The sequence below is a fragment of the Trichoplusia ni genome, chromosome 17 (genome assembly GCF_003590095.1).
Source record: "Trichoplusia ni isolate ovarian cell line Hi5 chromosome 17, tn1, whole genome shotgun sequence".
NCBI lineage: Eukaryota > Metazoa > Arthropoda > Insecta > Lepidoptera > Noctuidae > Trichoplusia > Trichoplusia ni.
The window spans coordinates 8,239,309-8,260,447 of NC_039494.1; the positions used below are offsets into that span (position 1 = coordinate 8,239,309).

Genomic DNA, 21,139 nt, shown 5'->3' on the forward strand with positions numbered 1-21,139 from the left:
TTAATGTACCTTATCATTCTAATATAGTCAGCTTCTTTAGCCAAATTGACATTTCTACAAATTATTTCACGCATTTTTTTTTCTTTTTATAGCATTAACAAAAAATTAGATCAGACTGTTAAAATATCGTGTGACGTCACTTATCAGTGCACTTCTTACCGACAAGTGACGTTGTTGTTCATTTCATTTCATTTTTTTATTTTGTTAACACAGGATCAGAAATATATACAATACATAGGATTGCCATGTTTCGCCAAACGGCATACAAAATATTCATGCAGATTATAATTTGACATATTCTAAAATTATCCAATTATTAATGTCCATGTTGCTCCATTAAAAAAAATAGAAATAATTCCGATGGATATTTTTGGCCATCTTTAAATATTTGAGTGCATTTTCTACTTTTAAGAGTCGACATTTTTGGCAGACCATCTGAAAGAAGTCTAAATTGTTATATTTTTTGTCATATTTTTTCCCACGTTTTTATACATTAACTTATTTTGTTTGATTGTCATTTAAAACGTGAGTTTGGAGATTTTTTTTTTAATTTATTAATTATTTTTGTATATTTATTGATTAAACACATCACTAGTCAAAATAGTAATTTAATTATGTGCAATAATAGTTTTACTTGTATAGAATAATTATAAGATAAACGTGTGTTTAGCGAGGTAATCAAAAAACAATTTATAAATTATAAGAATAGATTAATAATAAAAATACTTAGTCATTAATTTTAAGTTAATATTTATTGTAAAAAATGTTAGTTTTTAGGAAATACACCGTGATTTTTTAATCGTCTTACAAAAGCAGCCCAGTTCATGTATCCAATGACTAGAACACGTTCATGATAAAGGTTTTTATGAGATTGGAATAAATTTAAAATGCAAAAAATATTTCTTTTTATTTTGAGTATAAAATTTATGTAAATCTGAGGGTTAAATCTAATTAATCGTAATAAGAATCGTGTGTATTTAACAATAAGTTTGTATATATAGAAAAGCTCAAATATTAGGATTATTATAAGAAAACTAGGCTGTTTTTTAGATAATATTAACAGATAATACATTTTTAGAATTACTGCTAGAATCCTAACTTTGAGACATAGTTTACTAACCTAGACATCATATTATGTTACCTAACTTAAAAATGACGCTGTCATAATGACATTTGGCAAAAAGAAAAAATGGTTAAGTTAATAATTCGGACTCCCTACACTAAGGGTTCCATAAAATAGGCAAAATAAAAACAAATTTGCAAAAGAAATGGTCACCCATCGAATTTATGACCGCACCAGTTGCTGGTTAATTTCAATTTTAGTCATTAATTTGTTGTTATAGTGACAATAGCAATTCATTATCTTTGAAAATTTCAACTGACTCGCTATTACAGTTTCTAAGGTACTTCTTGGTAACAGACAAACAGACAGCGGTGACTCAATAATAGAGTTCTGTTTTCTCTTTGGGTAAGCAACCCTAAAAACGGCTTGCCTGTCAAATGGCGACTCCAAAATGGCCGCCAGTTTTGTTAAAAACTTCCAGAAATTAAATAAGGATACAGGCAAATAATATTACAATGTAGATAAAATAAAATAAACGAGAATGATTTTCTTGAAATAGTTGAAATACTGAAATTAAATATTGTTAAAACATAATGTTCATTTGTTAGTGACGAAGTAAGTTATAAATAAATATTATACAAAAAATTTGCAATGTTTTATTTTTTAAACCCAAAATCAAAAATCCATTTATTCTAGTTTTAAGCTACAAAGTAGCACTTTTTGAACGTCAAAGAAATATAATTAACTAGCTGTTGCCCGCGACTTCGTCCCCGTGGGAGGAAGATATAAGTTATGATTTACACCTGTCCTGCTTTTTTTCCACATTTTCCATTGTATCTTCGCTCCTATTAGTCGCAGCGTGATGGTTTATATCCCAAAGCCTTCCTCGATGAATGGTCTATTCAACACAAAAATAATTTTTCAATTTGGACCAGTAGTTCCTGAGATTAGCGCGTTCAAACAAACAAACAAACTCTTCGGCTTTATATATTAGTATAGATTAGCGGTCGCTGAATATATGAAAATATCGCTGTCATAATCCTGTTTCTTTTTAATTGATTAAAAAAAGACCCTATACCACCCCCAACCCCTCAAAGATCATGTGTGCAAAGTTTCATGACGATCGGTTTAGTATTTTTCGCGAGTAAGGTAAAAAACGACTCCCGCAGCAAGGAATTTATTTAATCCCTGTGTCGCGGGGGGTTTACAAACATGCAACTCACATGCACAAAGACACCAGAAATATATGCATGAATGCTTACATTCACATTTATATATTAAAAATATATTATTTATTTGACACAAGTAAACATAATCATAAAATCTTACAAGGAGACCTCCTTTTAAGTAAGTATTTACCTGTGCTAGGAGGCCTCGCTCTTCCTAATTACATCATAAACATTGTGTATCAAATTAATAGTAGATAAAAATTAAACATTACAAATTAAAAAAAAAAACAAAATTAAACTTAAGTCTTACTTATAAAACATTAATAAACAAATTGAGATCAATATGTGCGTGTTGTGTGTGTGTGCGTGTGCGTGTTATATATATATATATATGTATATGTATATATTAACTAGCTGTTGCCCGCGACTTCGTCTGCGTGTTAAACTGTTACATCATTTAATAAGAAATTGATTTGTATTCTCAAGGAAACGTTACAAAATGAGACAGCGTTGAGGATAGTGGGGTATCACTAATATAATAGAAAACTAGACTATACTAAGGCTATAAAATAACACTTAATTAACTAAAACTAACTTAATATAGACTAAGCTTTTAGCCTGAAAGCGCCCTCCAAATTTGAAAGTTTCAGATACCTGCATTTGGAGCAATTGGGTCTATTTTATGTTTTAAAATTAGTATGATATTATTATCGCAATGTCTATTTTTAATATTTGTTTTTATTGCAGCAACAGGAATACGTACATAATCTGTGAAAATTCAGCTGTCTATAACGGTTAATGAGATACGGCCTGGTGACAGACGGACTTACAGACAGCGATGCCTCGGTAATAATGTTTCGTTTCTCCCCTTCGGCTACGGAACCCTAATAACTTTTACTAAACACAATTCAACACAAATCAGCGTGCGAATCAAAACTGACAATTGTATAAAAATATCTACAATCACATTTGAGGTCCAAATTACATAAATAATATTACAAAAACCAATCAAACGTACCCCAAACAAAATAAACTTGTTAATATTAGAAAAGGACAGCGCTATACAAGTGTATTGCTGTCCCACTCCCCCAAACGTGGCCTTTGTATAAGTTTGGAAGGGGCGAAAACAATGTGAAATTAGTCTCAAATTGTGTGTGTGATTTGAATGGACTGAAATGGTATGGGATAACAGAATTAAATTGATTGGAAGGGCTAACAGGGCCTGAGACATTGAAACATGTTAACAGATCGTAGTTCTTTATAAAAATGTATGAAATTGACATTAGCTGATCAATAATCGTATGGGAGAGTAATTTTTTAAACAGCAGAAATCAAAAATAATGAGGTTCTCAATTAGTCTGTATTTTGTATATTTATTTGGTTTTGTATGTATTTACTTTCTTAAGAAAGAAATTAAGCATTCATTCACTTCTTGCCGGGCTAACCGAGGTCTACGCGGGCAAAGTCAGTAAACGCAGTAAGTTAAAATTAACGAATCGACGTCCATTTTAGAAACCTTATAGATAGAATATTGTTACAATAATCTTACAAATATGCCACACATAGTGCCATAGTTTTCTGGAAAATCCAAGGAACTGGTCCACATAACTTATCATATTTATAATAGCCAAATTTTTCTTTCACACATTCTTGCAATAGTTTTTTATCTAGTTTGGGTTCTTCATGTCCGTTCTCCCATAGAGCGGAGGTGAATGATCCCTAGTAGATGCCCCATCACATTGTAGATTAAAGTTCTGAAGAAGGCCTCTACACGTTGGACCTGTGTCCCCGTGCACGCCTATAAAAAGGACCGGGTCTCTTCTCATGAAGTTAGCCCGTGAATGAAAAGAGATCTTACAAATAAATAAATAGTCTATTCTTTTCTGGACTACAAAATATCATTGAAAGCTATTACTGAAAAGAAAAGCATTAATTTTACCAAGGGGTACATAAACTAAGATTGTTCAAATACCCCATTTAATGGATGGTGGTATACGAGAGGTGATCAGAAACTGAGTAAACTCAAAATGGACGTTGTGATTTCATGATTTCTTTCCGCGTCTTGACGTCCAAGTAGCTATGTTTTGGACGTACAGACTAGTTCTTTGGGTTTGTATGATTATTATTTGTGTAACTTACATTATTTATGAGGTTTTATTTTATAACTAGATTGTCCGGCTCGAGATAACCGCAACTAGAGAGAACAGGTCTATAATGCATAAGTTTCTCACTCTGAGATGTTACATAAAAGAACTGTCTTGATCCATTACCAACAATAGATCAATAAGAATTCAGACGATTAATAATAACAGCTGCCACCCTCGAGGTTTTCCACTTGACTGATATAAATAACACAGCAAAATATTTTTTGACAACATGCATACAAACGGTTTCCAACAAAAACTACTGAGCCAAAATTGATGAAATGTTTATTCTGAGGTAAAAAACATACAAAAAAACCTGTCGTATTATGAACCTCCTTGTTTTGAAGTCATTTGAGAGTAGCGGCTATTCGCAACATTTTCCGCTTTGGCGCTATTATTAACACAGCTAAAATACGGTATGCTGTAATGGTCCTATAAAATATAACCTTCTCCACAATATAATCAAATCACAATGATATTGAGCCGTCTGTTCCTAAATTAAAAGAGTTGTCGCTGCTTTCACCCTTCACGCATTATACAGAGAGGCAGCAGAAAAACAAGTGCAATTTGTCATTGAAATATAATCTATACTAATATATAAAGCTGAAGAGTTTGTTTGTTTGAACGCGATAATCTCAGGAACTACTGGTTCAAATTGAAAAAATATTTTTGGATTCAATAGACCATTCATCGAGAAAGGTTTTAGGCTATAAAACATCACGCTGCAAATAATATTAGCGAAGATACAATGGAAAAGGTGGCAAAAACGGGAAAAATATTCAACTTCGAGGGCTTCCGTTCAAAAATTCCTAACTTATATCTTCTAACCTCGCGGACGAAGTCGCGGGCAACAGCTAGTAATAATATAATATTCCACAACTTTCACACAACGCCATCTAGTCCCAAACTAAGCAGAGCTTGTATTATGAGTACTAGACAACTGATACACATTTCTAAATACATACATAATATAGATAAATTACACCCAGACACAGAACAAATGATCGTGCTCATCACATAAACATTTGTACTGGGTGGGAATCGAACCCACGACCTCCGGTATAGCAGTCAGGGTCACTAACCACTAGACCAACAGGACTGTCATGTAAGATGTATTGATTTGTAAGTTGTATGCCCGTTTTTCAACAACTTTGGAGAGGCCTATGTAAAGCAGTGGATCTCGATAAGGTATATTTATTGAATAATACTTGCTTTTAAGTTCTCGACGCAAGAAAACACAACAAGACAACACGCACAAAGAGACAGACAGACAAACACACACCCATGTGTGTCCGTCTGTCTATCTCTTTGCCCGTTCCACTGCCTATGGCATCATAGCTATTGAACCAGACCCATTGGTCTGGTGTCTTGTGCATGTGACTTGAATGTTTGTGAAACTTCCCGCGACTTAAGAATGACATAAGGATTAAACTCCTTAAACGCGGGAGTCGCTATTATAAAATAAAAAAAGAACTAAGAAGAATAGTCTAACAAATTATAACATAAAAACACATGTTGGGAACATATTTACAAAATAACATTTATGATATATTTCTATAACATTTTAAACCTTCTACAATTAATATTTTATATGACAACAATGAACGAAAACATGAAACGCTATCTCATCCATTTTTCCTTGCCGACTCACCACCACACACTAAATTCAACCTTAACACATGCACATAAAGTCCACTTTACCCTAACACGCTAAGTTTACCGAGTATCCTATAATTTGCAGTTATTAGGAGCCGGAATGCGGCGCTTTGATCCAGTTAGAACCAGATTGAACCGGATTGGACCGGTTTTAGGGAAGGTGGCGTTGTCAAAGGTAAAAGGGAGTTATTACATCATCTGTTTTATGAAAGATAAAGATTTAATAAAGATAAAGGGCTATGAAAGGTGAAATTAAGTTAGTTTGGGGCTGTTGTTGATCAAAGGGATTTTTTATTTTGCTATGGTTGTTGGGTGAGAGTGTTTTATTTATTTATTAGGATAAAAATTAGATTGACGTAGATCACTTACACTGACTGGAACAATAAGAAAAACATATAGGTAGGTAAGAATAATCCACTGCTGCGATTGCTTCTATCTCTTGTTCCTTCTCCTACCGTCTTGAATATTTCTTCTGACCATCTTATCCTGTCCCAGCCTGGCAATTACTTAATGAGCCGTTACATACCGGGCTTTATTCAGTAATAATATTCGCTGAAAATATAAATTCATTCTTAATTAATAAAAACATGAGAAATCGTTAAATAACTTTAAGTTTTTTTACTTTTTTTTACTTGGGCGATGACATAATATGCTCAAGTACCTAAAGGTCAGTTTTAGATTTTAGTGATTTCCAAAAATTAGGTACGACAGCTTCTTTTTTATTCAAAAATCATCATCAATGTACAAAAAAGGAGGCATTCTTTTTAAATATGATCTTGATTTCTTGTAAAACTTTTACAAACTCAAAATAACAAAAAAATGACCATAATCATTTTAAGTTCCAATTCCTCAAAAACCGAAACAAACTTACAAACTCTATCCCTCAAGGGTTATTTGACACACACTAAAATGTTAAAACTATTAACCATTTTGTCAGCCCTTAATTCGAAGGGAGGGTGTCATTATAAGTGATTTTATCAAAATGTTAAGCCCCACGGCGCTATTTAACCTTTGCAACTCACTTGAAAACGCACTATTAGTTTCGGAGCAGGTATTCTCAAAAGCAATTACGATCATAAACCCCTTTTTTGACAGTTGGCTAAATTAGTGAATGTTTAATTTCGTATTTATGTTATTACTAGCTTTTCGCCCGCGGCTTCGACCGCGTCGAGGTCGGTTATATCGCGTTCAAGAGAACTTTTCAAAAGTCCGGGATAAAAACCTATGTTCTTTCTCAAGGTCACCTCTATCTCTGTACCAAATTTCATTAAAATCGGTTCAGTGGTTTAGACGTGAAAGCGTAACAGACAGACAGACAGACAGAGTTACTTTCGCATTTATAATATTATATTAGTAAATGACATTAATTTAAAATGTCTTCGTTTTGGGTAAAGGGTAAAAACGGAACCCTATTATTAGATGAGACTAATCTATACGGCCGTCTGACACCATGGCCCCGATTCTGCTATTTTACAATGGCCGATGAATGAATGGCAATTGAATTAAATTTGAAATTATTCTTATTCTCTTACGCATTTTGCCAATACAATAATTGTATCTTAATTATATTGACCTTGAGTTTAGCGTCCCACACTAAATTTCCAATTATTGTGTAGAAAAATGCTTAAGATAAAACGAAAATTGTCATTTTAAGTCAAATTTCATTCATTCATCGGCCATTTTAAATACCTGACCTTCAAAAAGTGCTACTTAGTAGCCTAATTTGAATAAATAAATTTTGATTTGATTTGATTTTGAGCAGAATTTGGGCAAAGGCTTCGTAAGGCTCAAAATCATGAATTGCCATTTTATTAACAAAATTGTTTTTCTTGCCGTTTTTTATTGTTATAGTAATAGTAAGACATAAAGAGAAGCGTTCCTAAGTCTTTTTAAGTTTTGTTTTAAAATTATTATTACAAAAAAACAAAGTCCCTTACCAAAATTAAAAAATACATATAAAATAAATCCCCCATCTAGTCCCAAATCCTAAGTAATTTGTCGACATTTTACGTTCAAACGTACTTAATGTCAATTATCAAGTGATTACCGCTATTCGCCGCTAGATGGCGCGCATCGGATTACCGTCCATTGGGACTTGTTAGAGGCAACACGACCAAAATACGCTGACCCCTACTCTTTGCCGAAAATAATGACTTCATGTATCTTTTATAATTGGTGGGTATTTAACATTGGTTTGGGGGATTTTGAGTCGTGTTTCTAAGAGTTAAGGTTTAGTTTGGTATGTAAGTGTTTTATTAATTAGATTTGATAAACTGAAGGCAATCTTGTCTGTTATCTACTTATCTTTAGATAAAATAGTATTGATTTAGGGCGTGGGCTGGTTAGTAAGAGACGTATAGAGTTTTCAGTTAATATTATCACGCTTTGGCGGTGTGGGGTGAGCAGAGACAATATGAGGAAAACAAACCGGTCAAGGGCAAGTCGTACTTATGAGAATGAGCGTTCCGTACAAATAGGCTGAGATAATATTATATTTTTTGGAAAAGTTTGGTGTCCTATCAAATTTATGACCGTAGTTGCTGAACCACGGTTTATTTGGTCTTTTAGAGGCAACGTATATACATAATCTGTCTGTGAAAATGTCAATTGTCTAGCTATAACGGTTTATGAGATACAGTCTGGTCACAGACGGATATACTGAAGAGACTTAGTCATAGAGTTCCTTTTTAGTTTATACATATTTAAGGGAAGTTGTATTTCAGTATTTGTTGTTCTAGATATTCAAGACAATGTTTGGGTTTTGTAAATAAGCTTATTGAGAAAGTGCCTCAAATTTGACTTGCAAAAATCTAACCGGATCGACAAACGAACAAACAAGAAAGTGAGTGTATAAAAGTGTGGGAAAATGGTGAATTTTACACGTGTTGCATGTTCGATTCCAACAAACCTGGGGAAACCTGGATTCCAAATATTTGAATCTGAAATCGCCCGCAGTGAGATAGCGTGGTGATCAATGCTCAAACCTTCCCTATACGGGAAGAGGCCTGTGCCCAACAGTGGGACGTATATAGGCTAGTATTACATTATTATCTAAAAATCTCGTCAAAAAAAAACTCCATTAAAATACATTCCATAAGTACATGCTTATTAAAATAATTAATCTTATATTCAATAATGAAATCATTTAACGATAATGTATCATCCAGAAATATCGACACGCCAAAGTCTGCACTATCTACCTATGTTCAGTAAATTCCGAGATAAAGATTGCTAAACGGATACACAATCAAATTGACTCAAACATACTTCTCAGAAAGTCTTATTATTTCAATGTTTATATTTTTTCATGAATAATAACGATAAATGAAAATTGATAAAGTAATTCTAGAAAACTATTCATCATCATCCACAGCCTTTATCCTCCCACTGCTGGGCATAGGCCTCCCCTTTTTCGTGCCAATTTCTACGGTCCTGTGCTAGCCTCATCCAGACTCGACCCGAGACCTTTATAATGTCATCGACCCATCTTGCTCCCGGACGACTGACGCTTCTTTTGCCTTGTCTTATGGACAGCCTCATGTGTAAGCGTCCATGTCTGGGCACCATAGGTCATAGTGGGCAGGACGTACTGGTTAAAGAGACGAGTTTTAGAAAACTATTACGTTATGCAATCTCAATTTTCAAGAACATTTATGTTTTTTGTTTGGATGAAAAATAACATTCTGTGAAATTTATTCTAGTAATTTATTTTCACAATTCTGCTATTTAAAATAATGAATGATTGAAAATAGCATTAAATTGGCACTATTTATTTTCGTGATGGTCTACGCAAGATGGCTGACAGGAGCTGGATGCGAGCAGCCGAAGATAGATCTCGATGGCGTGCAATTGAGGAGGCCTACGTCCAGCAGTGGACAAATTTGGGCTGATGATGATGATGATTCGTATTCTCCTAAGCATTTTACCAACAAAATAATTGGAAATCAATACACATGAATTGGGGCCCAGAAATTCTTTACAAATATTTAATAAGGCATTGAAAACGTTTACCGGGTAATAATTTACACAATTACGAGTAGAAGTGAGGTTATTGTAAAGACAATAATGGAAGCAAAACAATTAAATAGTACATGGATATATCCTCATAAATATTGACTACAATATGACTCAAATTCTTATCAACCGTGCATGTATGATAAAAAGATAAGATTAATATTTAGCCGACATTTTCAGTACACTCTGTGACAAGTATCAGAGCCGTTGTGTCTTAAAAAAGTATTTTTTAATGTGTTTTTAATCTGTGGAAATAAGGTGACATATTTATTGCATTTTCTTGTGTAACCAAATCATTTTTTTTTGTTTTTTTTTCTAAGGTTGTTGTCAAAAGGTAGTGTTGTGTTTGAGTAGTTTACATAGTGATGTATTGTTTTTAGATAGATATTGCGCAAAAAGAGTTTTTTTGTAAGTTAAATGTGTGTTTGTGAGTTTATTATTTACGCTATGGAATAATGCTTTTGATGTGTACAATATGAGGTATTGATATAATCTTGTTGACAATGAGAGTGATAATAGCACTGATTCTACACTTTGCAAGAATTTCGACGTCGATACCTTCCATGTCCGTGCTAAGAAAAACCTTTTGACTAGTTGTATATTTCAAGATAAAAGGAAAAGCAACACATTGCTATCTATCAATGTGTTTCACCTGGGCCCCGATTCTGCTATTTTACAATGGCCGATGACTGACGGGCGATTGGATTAAATTTCTGAAATTATTCCTATTCTCTTAAGCTTTTTGAAAATACAATAATTAGAAGTTAATTGTATTGACCTTGAGTGTACGGTCCCATACTAAGTTTTTAATTTTAGTGTAGGACAAAATGCGAAACGTGTCGTTTTGAGCCCATTTTCATTCATTTATCGGCCATTGTAAATAGCAGAATAGGGGCCCTGAAACGCCTAGCGGAGTTTTTAAAGTAAAATTCCAGGCTTAAATCTCATTTGACTTGAACTATCAAAAAGATATTCTTGAAATGGAGGGATTACACAAGTAATCTATTTCTAGAAACCAGTTGTAAATTAATTTTAGTGTCTGTATTTTCTGTTTGTTGCCAATGTATTGTTATCTCTTTCGTTAAAGGACACGTCGATTGGAATCGTTTCTAATAATGATGATCGGTACTTAAAGTGAAGTCGTCACTACATTATGATGAGTTTTCCTTTTTCAATGCAATCTAAAGTATAAGAATTGTGTAAGGTCATGAGACAAGAATTGCTTTTCTATACTTCTATACTAATTAAAGCTGAAGTGGTTCTTTGTTTGTTTGTTTGAACGCGCTAATCTCAGGAACTACGGGTCCAAATTGAAAAATTCTTTTTGTGTTAAATAGACCATTCATTGAGGAAGGCTTTAGGCTATAAACCATCACGCTGCGACTAATATGAGCGAAGATAAAATTGAAAATGTGAAAAAAGCATGGCAGGTCTAAATCATAACTTATATCTTCTACCCACGGGGACGAAGTCGCGGGCAAAAGCTAGTTATAAATGTATTTAAAGGATCAATAAAACAATAGAACCGATCAAAACAATCCAGTACAAAATTAGCCATACAAAGATACGATACATTTACAGTATAAGAAACAAACAAGTGAAAGTTGGAAAAAACTTTGAAAACAGCTGCGTAAACATTTACCGATGAGAGTAGTCAGACCAAAAATTAGGTTTTTGAGTTCAAACGTGTTTATTATGTTCTAGAACCAAACTTTTCTTAAATAATATAGCCTCGCCTTAAAGTTATATAATTGTAGTTTTAAATTACCTGTAGACGATCATTATCGTCCTAGCCTTGTCCCAACTATGTTGGGGTCGGCTTCCAGTCTAACTGGATGCAGCTAAGTGTTTTACAAGGACCGACTGTTTATCTGACCTCCTAAACCCAGTTACTTGGGCAACACGATACCCCTTAGTTAGACTGGTTGTCAGAGTTTCTAGCTTATGACTACTCGTAACGACCGTCAAAGATTTATTAAAACCACAATTTAACCTGTCTTCCGAAACAAGGAGGACCTCGTTATGTGATATATGGTCACCCATACTCAGAACGATCCGTATCAAACGTAGCCTAACCTGTGATCGATCAATTTGTGATGTTGTAGCTTAGCCACGAGCTCCTAATGACAAAAGAATTTTATTTTATGAAAATTTCGTTTAGTTTTTTTAATTAAGTTCTTGATTACCAATACCCTCAAAATAAACATTTGTATGTATGTGTGTATAAACATATGTGTGTAGTAACATCGTAACTACTAACGTTTGCAATAAATCCGTATTGTTAGTGTTAATATCTACTAAATATGTGAGAAGTCACGACTATTTGTTGTCATAGCTAGTTATGATTCAGACAGACAACTGAACACTTCAGTATACTTATTGCATTAGGTAAATAAGTATCGTATATTAAGCGTAAAGACATGGTATCGAAAATGTGATGTGATGAAAAACAAATTTAATAAGTGTGCCGAGATAAAATATAGTTATAATTTGGTGAAAATATCTGATGAAGTAAGAATAGAATAGATATTTGTTTGGGCTTTGCTTGTAATTAATCAAAAATGATCTCACGGTAATATCGATCTTATATTTTAAATCAGGTTATAAACTATTTGTGTACCAAATTTTGACCAAAACCGTTCAGTAGTTTATGCGTGACAGAGTAATATACATTACAAACGTTTGCGTTTATATGTAATATTAGTAAAATTGAACACAATCATAAAATCTTTAAAACTTAAAATTGTAATACGTAACGAAATGACAAAGAATATACCTACTCAATCTACAACTAACCTAACCTTATTCGACTTAACACATATTTTGTGAATATTCTTTATCTACGAGATTATGTTGCGATAGTAACCAGTTGTAAAACAGTTAGTCACTTGTGTTACATTTGTTTTTAACAGGAAAATGGGTGGTCGAGTGCTAGCGTGTTTTGTTTTCGCCGTTTTCGTAATCGGGGTCAGCGCTGACGGTAAGTAACGCCATCTATTGACGAAACTATGTAAACTATAGATTTAAAATTGTGTAGGGATTAAAATGTTTTTTGTTAACTCTATAATTTTAAAACATGTTCTTGGAAATAAGGAACAGCGTGTATTTTGAGATTTACGCAAAATTAATTTATCATTCAAAAAGTTTCAAGTTTCAACTAAAAAGCGACAAACAGCGCCATCTCTTGCCGAATAGCAACATTAATTTTCATTACAATAACTTTTCAGAGCAAACTTCAAATACAACAAATGTGCTACCAAAGGATTCCAACATTTGCAAACTGTGCCATTGCAAGGACAACAATGTCGACTGCTTCGACCAGAATATATCTACTTTCTTTACAAAGCAAGAATGGAGTGGTAAGTAAAGTAACGTCTTAATATACCTAATATTATTATGTTTGTGGAATACATGGGCAGTGCCGGCATTAGGGGGGGGGGGGCGGTGGCCCAGGGCGACAATTTCGGGGGGGCGCCAAGGTCTGAAGTTGGAGTCTCTTGCCTCTCCTGGCGCAAACCCTCAGAACTGTGCTCTACGCTAGAGGTGGAATACTTCCACCGTCAAACGTAACGCTAAAGGAAAGATGAAATTGATGAAGATATTGCTTACCTCAATTGGGCGCCACAATATTTTCGCCCGGGGTGTCAGTGGCCCTTACGCCGGCACTGTACATGGGGTAGGTTTCTTCTAAATCCGCAATAATTTTACTTTAAGCCGTCGAAGTAGGCCCTCTGGTGTCAGAGTTTTAAGTGTCCGAAGGCTTCTGCCTGAATCTTGATTAATGCCACGTTCATTATTAATTAATCTTATTTGTTTTCAAAGACGTAAAAATGAACGCCTGGATATTTATCTTAGTTAATACTTACCTAGATATAAACTTCTAAATGCTTCTATAATATAATTAGTTTCCATTTAAGCTTAAAGCGACCTAAACTTTGTAAAGCGAAAGATACAGTGAGGTATAAAATTGACTGAGATGTATGACTGAGAATAATGTCAGAAATAATTAAATGAAAACGACGATACAGCGTGAACTAAATCAAAATCAGTGTATCCGTTCAATGGGTACTATACCACAGATAAACGTATCAAATAATACTACGTCGTTTTCCGACGGAGGTTAAAACAATCTTGGAAACGGATATAATAATCAATTATCCAAATTTCAGAAATAACGGATTTAAAACCAAAAAATGTGGACTTGAGTGAGAATTTGTTCGTCAACGTGACGGTCATGGCGGATCTATCAATTGAAGTGCTGAACCTTTCACGATGCAAGATCGAGAGGATTGAGAACGCAGCCTTCAGGGATCTGCAGGAGATGAGGGTTTTGGACTTGAGTTACAACAAACTGACGACGGCGAATCTGAGTCCTCATGCTTTTGAGGTAATTTAAAAATTTGTTGTTAAACATTTGCATTCATGAATTAAATATTTGAATAGTAACTATAGTGAGAATGATTAATTATTCAACGATGCAACGGTTTACTCTCGCGTATTCGACTCGCGACCTTTCCTCGTCAGTTCATGATTAAGGATTCTGCTTGGATCTGAAACTAGTCGGTAAACCGTTGTATCATTCAATAACGAATTATTCTCACGATAGTTACCATATTTTTTTTTAAATTGTTCCCTCAGTATGTATTTTAATCTTTTTGTCGCGGGGGTTTAAAACCATGCTAAGTTGCATTCGATTATGTCGCGTAATGAAAAACTAAAATGTTACAAATATACTGCGTAATGAAGAAATATTCATTAACCATAGCTGTGATAAATGGTACGTACGATACAGCGAGATATTCTGATTGTAAGCATCATTTAAATTTAAGAGTAAATTAATAGTCAGGTTACGTCTCAATTATTATTTAAGGAGTCTTTCTACCAATAAAGTGGGAAAGGAATCAAAATTGATTCCTTTCATTATTCTTAATAAAATTATTTTTTTCTTTGTAAATTTCTCATTTAATCATTTCATTGATAAATTTATTTTTAAAATTAAAGTCATTAGGGTACAATCATTTGCTATATACAAAAAAACATAAACAATAATTAAATCAATGCATCAAAAAATTCATCGGCATCGCTGCCGGCTGGGAGTGTGCCCAAAAGGCTGGCAGCATTGCCACGTTGAATGGCAATGCTAATCCTCTGTGCGAGGTAAAAGCCAGCCTTTGGGTCACGAGAAGTGTCAACGAGACGCTTTGCTAGGTCTTTAAAAAGCGTTTTGGCACTCGGCGTAATTTCTCATTTTGTAAAATCTATTTCTCCTTTCCAGGGTCGCTACTCCGCGGAAGAGTACAAACCTTTGGCATCCATGAGGGTCCTAAACCTCGCCAATAACGACCTTCACTCCCTCAGCCAGGACCTGTTCGAGCATCTCCCAGAGCTGGAGGAGCTGGACATCAGTGGAAACCCTCTAGCAACCTTCGACCAAGTCACCATTATTGCTATCTCTAGTTTGCCCATGTTGAAGGTAAGCGCCATCTGTTGTTGAGTAGCACAAACTAACGTCAAGTTACACGAAAATTCAAAAGCGGCTATCTGGTCCAAATTAGGCTTGTGCTTAAAGGTTGTACTTTACTGTGATAATCAGACAACTGTCAGACTTTTTAATGCTAAATTCTGCTATCAGTCAGAGGTTTTCTAGTAAGGGTAAAAAAAGTTTGTTGTAGTGTCATGAATTCAACAGTTTATTACGTTTTAGAAATAAAAAACCTAAAAAATCCTTTTTGGAACAATTATCAAATGGAAATTAAAAACTAGTTTTAATTTAGACAAGTAAGTGCTAGTCTATTATTTATATTTGAAGTTTAAAATTTCATAGTAATTAGTTAACATCGACCACAAAAACTACACTAAAAAGTCCTCAAAAACTTCGTCCACTGCACGCGAGATGGCGCTGTTAATCAAACATACTTTCTCAGGTGCTACGAATGCGGTCTTGTGAACTCACGAAAATCCCGGAGAAGTTCCTTCACACACCAAGATACTTAGAACGTCTGGACCTGAGCGATAACCTCCTAACAGCTGTCCCACAGGAGATTGAAGAAACAAAGAATTTGATCTATTTGAACCTTAACCAGAATCCCATTGTACAACTCGAAATGGACTCGGAGGATTACCCGTAAGTTATTTTCTATTTATTATATAGAAATTTTAATTTACGTCTCGTGGATTTATAATATATCTTGACACATCTTGATGTTGTTCAGAACATTTTTGTGGTTTATGAAAGAACGAAGCCTTGCTTCAATAATAGTAATATCTATATGGTGTTTGACCAAAAAAACTTACTTTGACGAGTCTGTCGGTCTGTTTATAACATCATAGCTGAAGATTGGATTGAACGAATTCAATGTACTTGTTTGTTATATTCTAAGTATTCTTAGACATGTGTGATCAAAATCGGTCTAGCTATTTAAAAGTTGTGAAAGATGGAAGGCTTTATCGTCGGAGGTTTAACTTTGAATTTTTATTATTACTACTAAATGAAAAAACCAAACCTTGACCAAGATATTATACATTACAAGACTAGGCAATAATTTCTTTATTATAAATACTTCCAGAGGCTTCCCTCGTCTTCGTAAGCTGCAAGAGCTCCACATGTGCAACATGCCGGCTTTGAAACGCGTTGGTCCAGGTTCACTTGCCGGTTTGGAACAGCTCACCAAACTGCACATGAGCTTCAACCCAGCCCTCAGTGATATAGACCCTAAGGCGTTGGCAAGACCTGATGATATTGGGGAGACTTATGACTGGCCACCTATGAAAGAGGTATGTTACTTAACGATGTTGGTAACCTCCGTGGTCGAGTGGCGTACGCACCGGTTTCAAGGTGTCGCTAGCTCTGAGGTCCCGGGTTCGGTCCCCGGTTGGGTCAATGTAAAACTACATTGTCAAGGGTCTGGTGTTTGTGGTACCTTCATTGTATCTGGATTCCATAACACAAGTGCTTTAGCAACTTACTTTGTGTTCAGAACAATGTATGTGATGTTGTCCGCATTTATTTTTAATTATTATTTATTAAAAGTGACAACTGTTCTAACACCGCGTCTAAAAGCAATATTATTATGGTTGTCGAAGCGTGACAGCAATATACACGGCGTAGAGCGCCATCTCTCTTCCACACTTTCTTTAAGACGTGGTGGAAGACCTCTGATAAGTATCAATATTTTTTTCATATTTTTCAATACCTTACATCTCCCACTGGGCATAAGCCTTAATTTTTCGTGCCATTATCAATAATCCTATACCATCATAATCCAGACCTTGCAGAACTTTATAAAAACTTCCTCTCCTTCTTCTCCACAGCTCTACCTTCAATCAAACAACCTGTCCGAAGTGGACTCCCGTTTGATCTCCCGCTGGGACCTTCTGGAGAAGGTGGATGTGTCAGACAACCCGTTCCTCTGCGACTGTTCCACGCAATGGATGGTAGACCTCCTGGTTCCGAGTGTCGAGCATGCAGGAGGGAATGCGTCATTGATGGTGTAAGTTTCAACAGAATCTAGATTATCTTAAGAAGAATTCGTTTCAATCTATATTCTATACTCTATACTAATATATAAAGCTGGAGAGTTTGTTTGTTTGTTTGAATGCGCTAATCTCAGGAACTACGGGTCCAAATTGAAAAATTAGTGTTGAATAGACCATTCATCGAGGAAGGCTTTAAGCTATAAACTATCACGCTGCGACTAATAGGAGCGAAGATACAATGGAAAATGTGAAAAAAACAGGGCAGATATAAATCATAACTTATATCTTCTACCCACGGGGACGAAGTCGCGGGCAACAGCTAGTACCAAATAAAACTCTCTCTCCATATTGTGTTATATCTCTATCCTATTAATATATATAACTTCATCTCCATAAATATTATACTGTAATAAATTATATTTAAAAGAGTTATTTGTAGAGTTTGTTGCCGGTTTTTCATCTCCATAGGAATTGCATTTTGGAACCGTGCACCTAGAGTTATTATTGTAACGTTTTGAAAGTGCCTGGAAAATGACCTATTTGAAGTAGAAACTTTTGATTTTGAACGTACTTGGGAACAGGCTAGGACGATAATGATGTACTATAGTAGTTACTAGAAAAACCACTAAAATACTTCATTAAAAACATTTTTCCATTTACAGTTGTCAAGAACCCATTGAAATGCGAGGCTATACCATGAAGCATCTTCATGAGATCCACCGCACCATGAGGTGTGTCGACAAATACGGAAACAGGCCAGAGAAGGACGGAGCTATACTCCTCGGCACTCTTATTGGTACGTTGACTGCTTGGATAGACGAGAAGTTGAGGTCACCATGGTAACGGTGTACGAAGTATCGCGGGATCGATCCATAGGACAAACGTTTGTGTGATTCACGAATGCTTGTCCTGAGTCTGGATGTCTTTGTGCATGTGACTTTAATGTTTGTGAAATGAATTGAATTGCTTACGGAGCCATTAAAAAAACTGTATTTGAATTTAAATTAACCATTTATTTATTTATTTATTTACTTATTTATTTATTATTATTATTAATTTATTATTTATTTATATATTGAGTTTCTCTTTTTAAGATATGATTTTGTCTTGAAGAAGGTAGGCAGTCGCTCCTTGTAAAACACTGATACTTAGCTAAATCTGGTTAGACTGGAAGTCGACCCCAACATAATTGGGAAAAAGGCTGAACGATGTTGACCTAATTATGTTTTATTCGTTATCCAGGTGTTCTGCTAGCTGTTCCCATCATGTTGGGTCTGATGCTGCTCTGGCGCCGAGGATACTTCGCCTGCATCGGGCTTCGGGCCCCAGAGGATGTTTCCAGAGCCTTCTATAAGAGAGCACCCGCAGAAGACAATTATTTCTAAGACATTGTTATTTTATATAAGTTAGATAGATACCTTTTTAATTATTTTTGTAATATTGCAACCCGAAATTGAAACTTTATTGTCTCAGGAAAACTTTGTTAAGAATCTAGCGTACTTGAGATTATTTGAATCCTTTTCAGACATCCTACGGTCTATGTATAATTTGGTGTCAGACTAAGTCTGATACCAGATGGTGACATAATAGCATATGCATAAAAAATACCGAATTTAAAAAAGCCAAAATGTACCTTATAATGTGTTAATTAAGTCACGTAATTGAAACTTTAAGTCATTTGATTCTTGACTAATATGAGTCAGTTCTAGAGAATATATTACAAGTATCTCTGTAGATTCACGGGATAACTCCGTGGGACTGGTCCTTTTTTAAAGGCGTGCACGGGGACACAGGTCCAATATGCACAGGCCTTGTTGAGAACTTTAATATAAAATGTGATGGAGCATCTATCAGGGATTATTCATACCCACTCTATGGGAGAACAGACATGAAGAATCCAAAGTAGACGCAGAACTATTTCATATTTTCAGAAGCTTTGTGGGATTCTAAAATTTTCCACCTGCCTTTCATTCTACACATGGTAATGCATAAATAAGAAATTAGGTATAATTTGTATTATTGTTAAGTTCTAGATTTAATAAAGTACTTAATTGTTTTTAATCTTTTGTTTTTATTTAAAATTATAATTACAGTCGATTTAAAAATATAAGCTACGGTTGATACATGTTCTTTTTAATGGGTCTCAGCTGTTAATAACACATGTTTGACAATCGATACGGTAGGCAGAAGTTAGAATCAACCAGTCTAACCAAGGGGTATCGTGTTAGCCAGGTAACTGGTGTGAGGACTGTGAGGAGGTCAGATAGGCAGTCGCTCCTTGTAAAACACTGGTACTTAGCTGAATCCGGTTAGACTGGAAGCTGACCCCAACATAGTTGGGAACAGGCTAGGATGATGACGATGACGACGATGAGCGGTAAGAGAAATCCTTTATTTGCGGAAACTTCAACTGTCCAGTAATTACCCTACGGTTAAGAATACCTAACAAGATAAACATTAAATGATAAAATGTCTACAAAGCGCCAAAATGTGACGTCATTTTGTGGTATTATTTGTATGTATATGAATGAGGATATGAATCAGTTTGTAAGTATCATAAACAATTCGTTAATCTTATCTCAGACAGATTATTGACGAATTTACAAAATTATTGTAACATTTTTCAACAGGATAATGAACTAATTATTAAATAATAAGCCCAATTACTAGCTATTCAAAAACTGAATCAAAAATGATCCTACGGTAACTTTCAATCGGGATAAAAACTATCCTAGGTGTTAATCCTGGTTATAAACTATCTGTGTACCAAGTTTCGTCTAAATCCGTTCAGTGGTGTTTGCGTGAAAGAGGAACATACGACATGACGACCTCCGTGGTCGAGTGGCGTACGCACCGATTTCAAGGTGTCGCTAGCTCTGAGGTCCCGGGTTCGATCCCCGGTCGGGTCAATGTAAAAATTTATATTTCTCCATTGTCTCGGGTCTGGGTGTTTGTGGTACCTTCGTTGTATCTGAATTCCATAACTCAAGTGCTTTAGCAACTTACTTTGAGTTCAGAACAATGTATTATATGTGTTGTTGTCCGCATTTATTTATTTATACATCCATTGACTGCACGGATAGCCGAGTGGTTGAGGTCACCAAGCCAAACCCACAGAGCGCGACGTGTCGCGGCCCGGATGCGATCCCCGCATAGGACAAGCGTTTGTGTGATCCACGCTTGTTCTGAGTCTGGGTGTCTTGTGTCGTCAAGTCGTTTAATAAAAAATGATCTATTATAGTTCATATTTTATTAAAAGCAATCTATTTGACAGTCTTCATGGTCTCGCTAAGACCTATCTATTTCATAAACAGTTTATTATAACGGCAATTTCAAGGACATTTCCGAAGCTATCGGATTTGATAAGAATGAATACATGAATTGAATACTTATGATATCCATATCATGCCACAGATTAAAATATGTGCAGACAGGTCTAATTTTTTATGATGTTTTATACCTAATATGATTTTACCTCCAAAGATTTTTTATCATGTATATGATAGGAATTGTTTTGTAATCATTCTTACTCCAAAGTTTTGATTAAACTTTCGAAAAACGGTTACTAGGCTCCGCTGTATGTTCGTTTGTGTGTCGTATCTCATAAACAGTGATAG

General features: G+C 34.9%; 1 protein-coding gene across 2 annotated transcripts; it reads left to right on the top strand.

Annotated features, from left to right (window-relative positions):
• Positions 1-10,222: 10,222 nt before the first annotated feature.
• Positions 10,223-19,150, top strand: LOC113502396 (leucine-rich repeat and immunoglobulin-like domain-containing nogo receptor-interacting protein 3). 2 transcript variants are annotated; one of them, XM_026883952.1, is made up of 10 exons: positions 10,223-10,304; positions 12,959-13,026; positions 13,274-13,405; positions 14,216-14,433; positions 15,322-15,519; positions 15,971-16,170; positions 16,613-16,820; positions 17,358-17,536; positions 18,185-18,318; positions 18,765-19,150. In XM_026883952.1, the coding sequence occupies exons 2-10, from the start codon at positions 12,963-12,965 to the stop codon at positions 18,905-18,907; spliced, it is 1,476 nt and encodes a 491-aa protein (XP_026739753.1). In that variant the 5' UTR covers positions 10,223-10,304; positions 12,959-12,962; the 3' UTR covers positions 18,908-19,150. The 2 variants fall into 2 exon arrangements, with proteins under 2 accessions (XP_026739753.1, XP_026739752.1); XM_026883951.1 differs by lacking the exon at positions 10,223-10,304 and adding an exon at positions 12,538-12,557.
• The last annotated feature ends 1,989 nt before the right edge of the window (positions 19,151-21,139 follow it).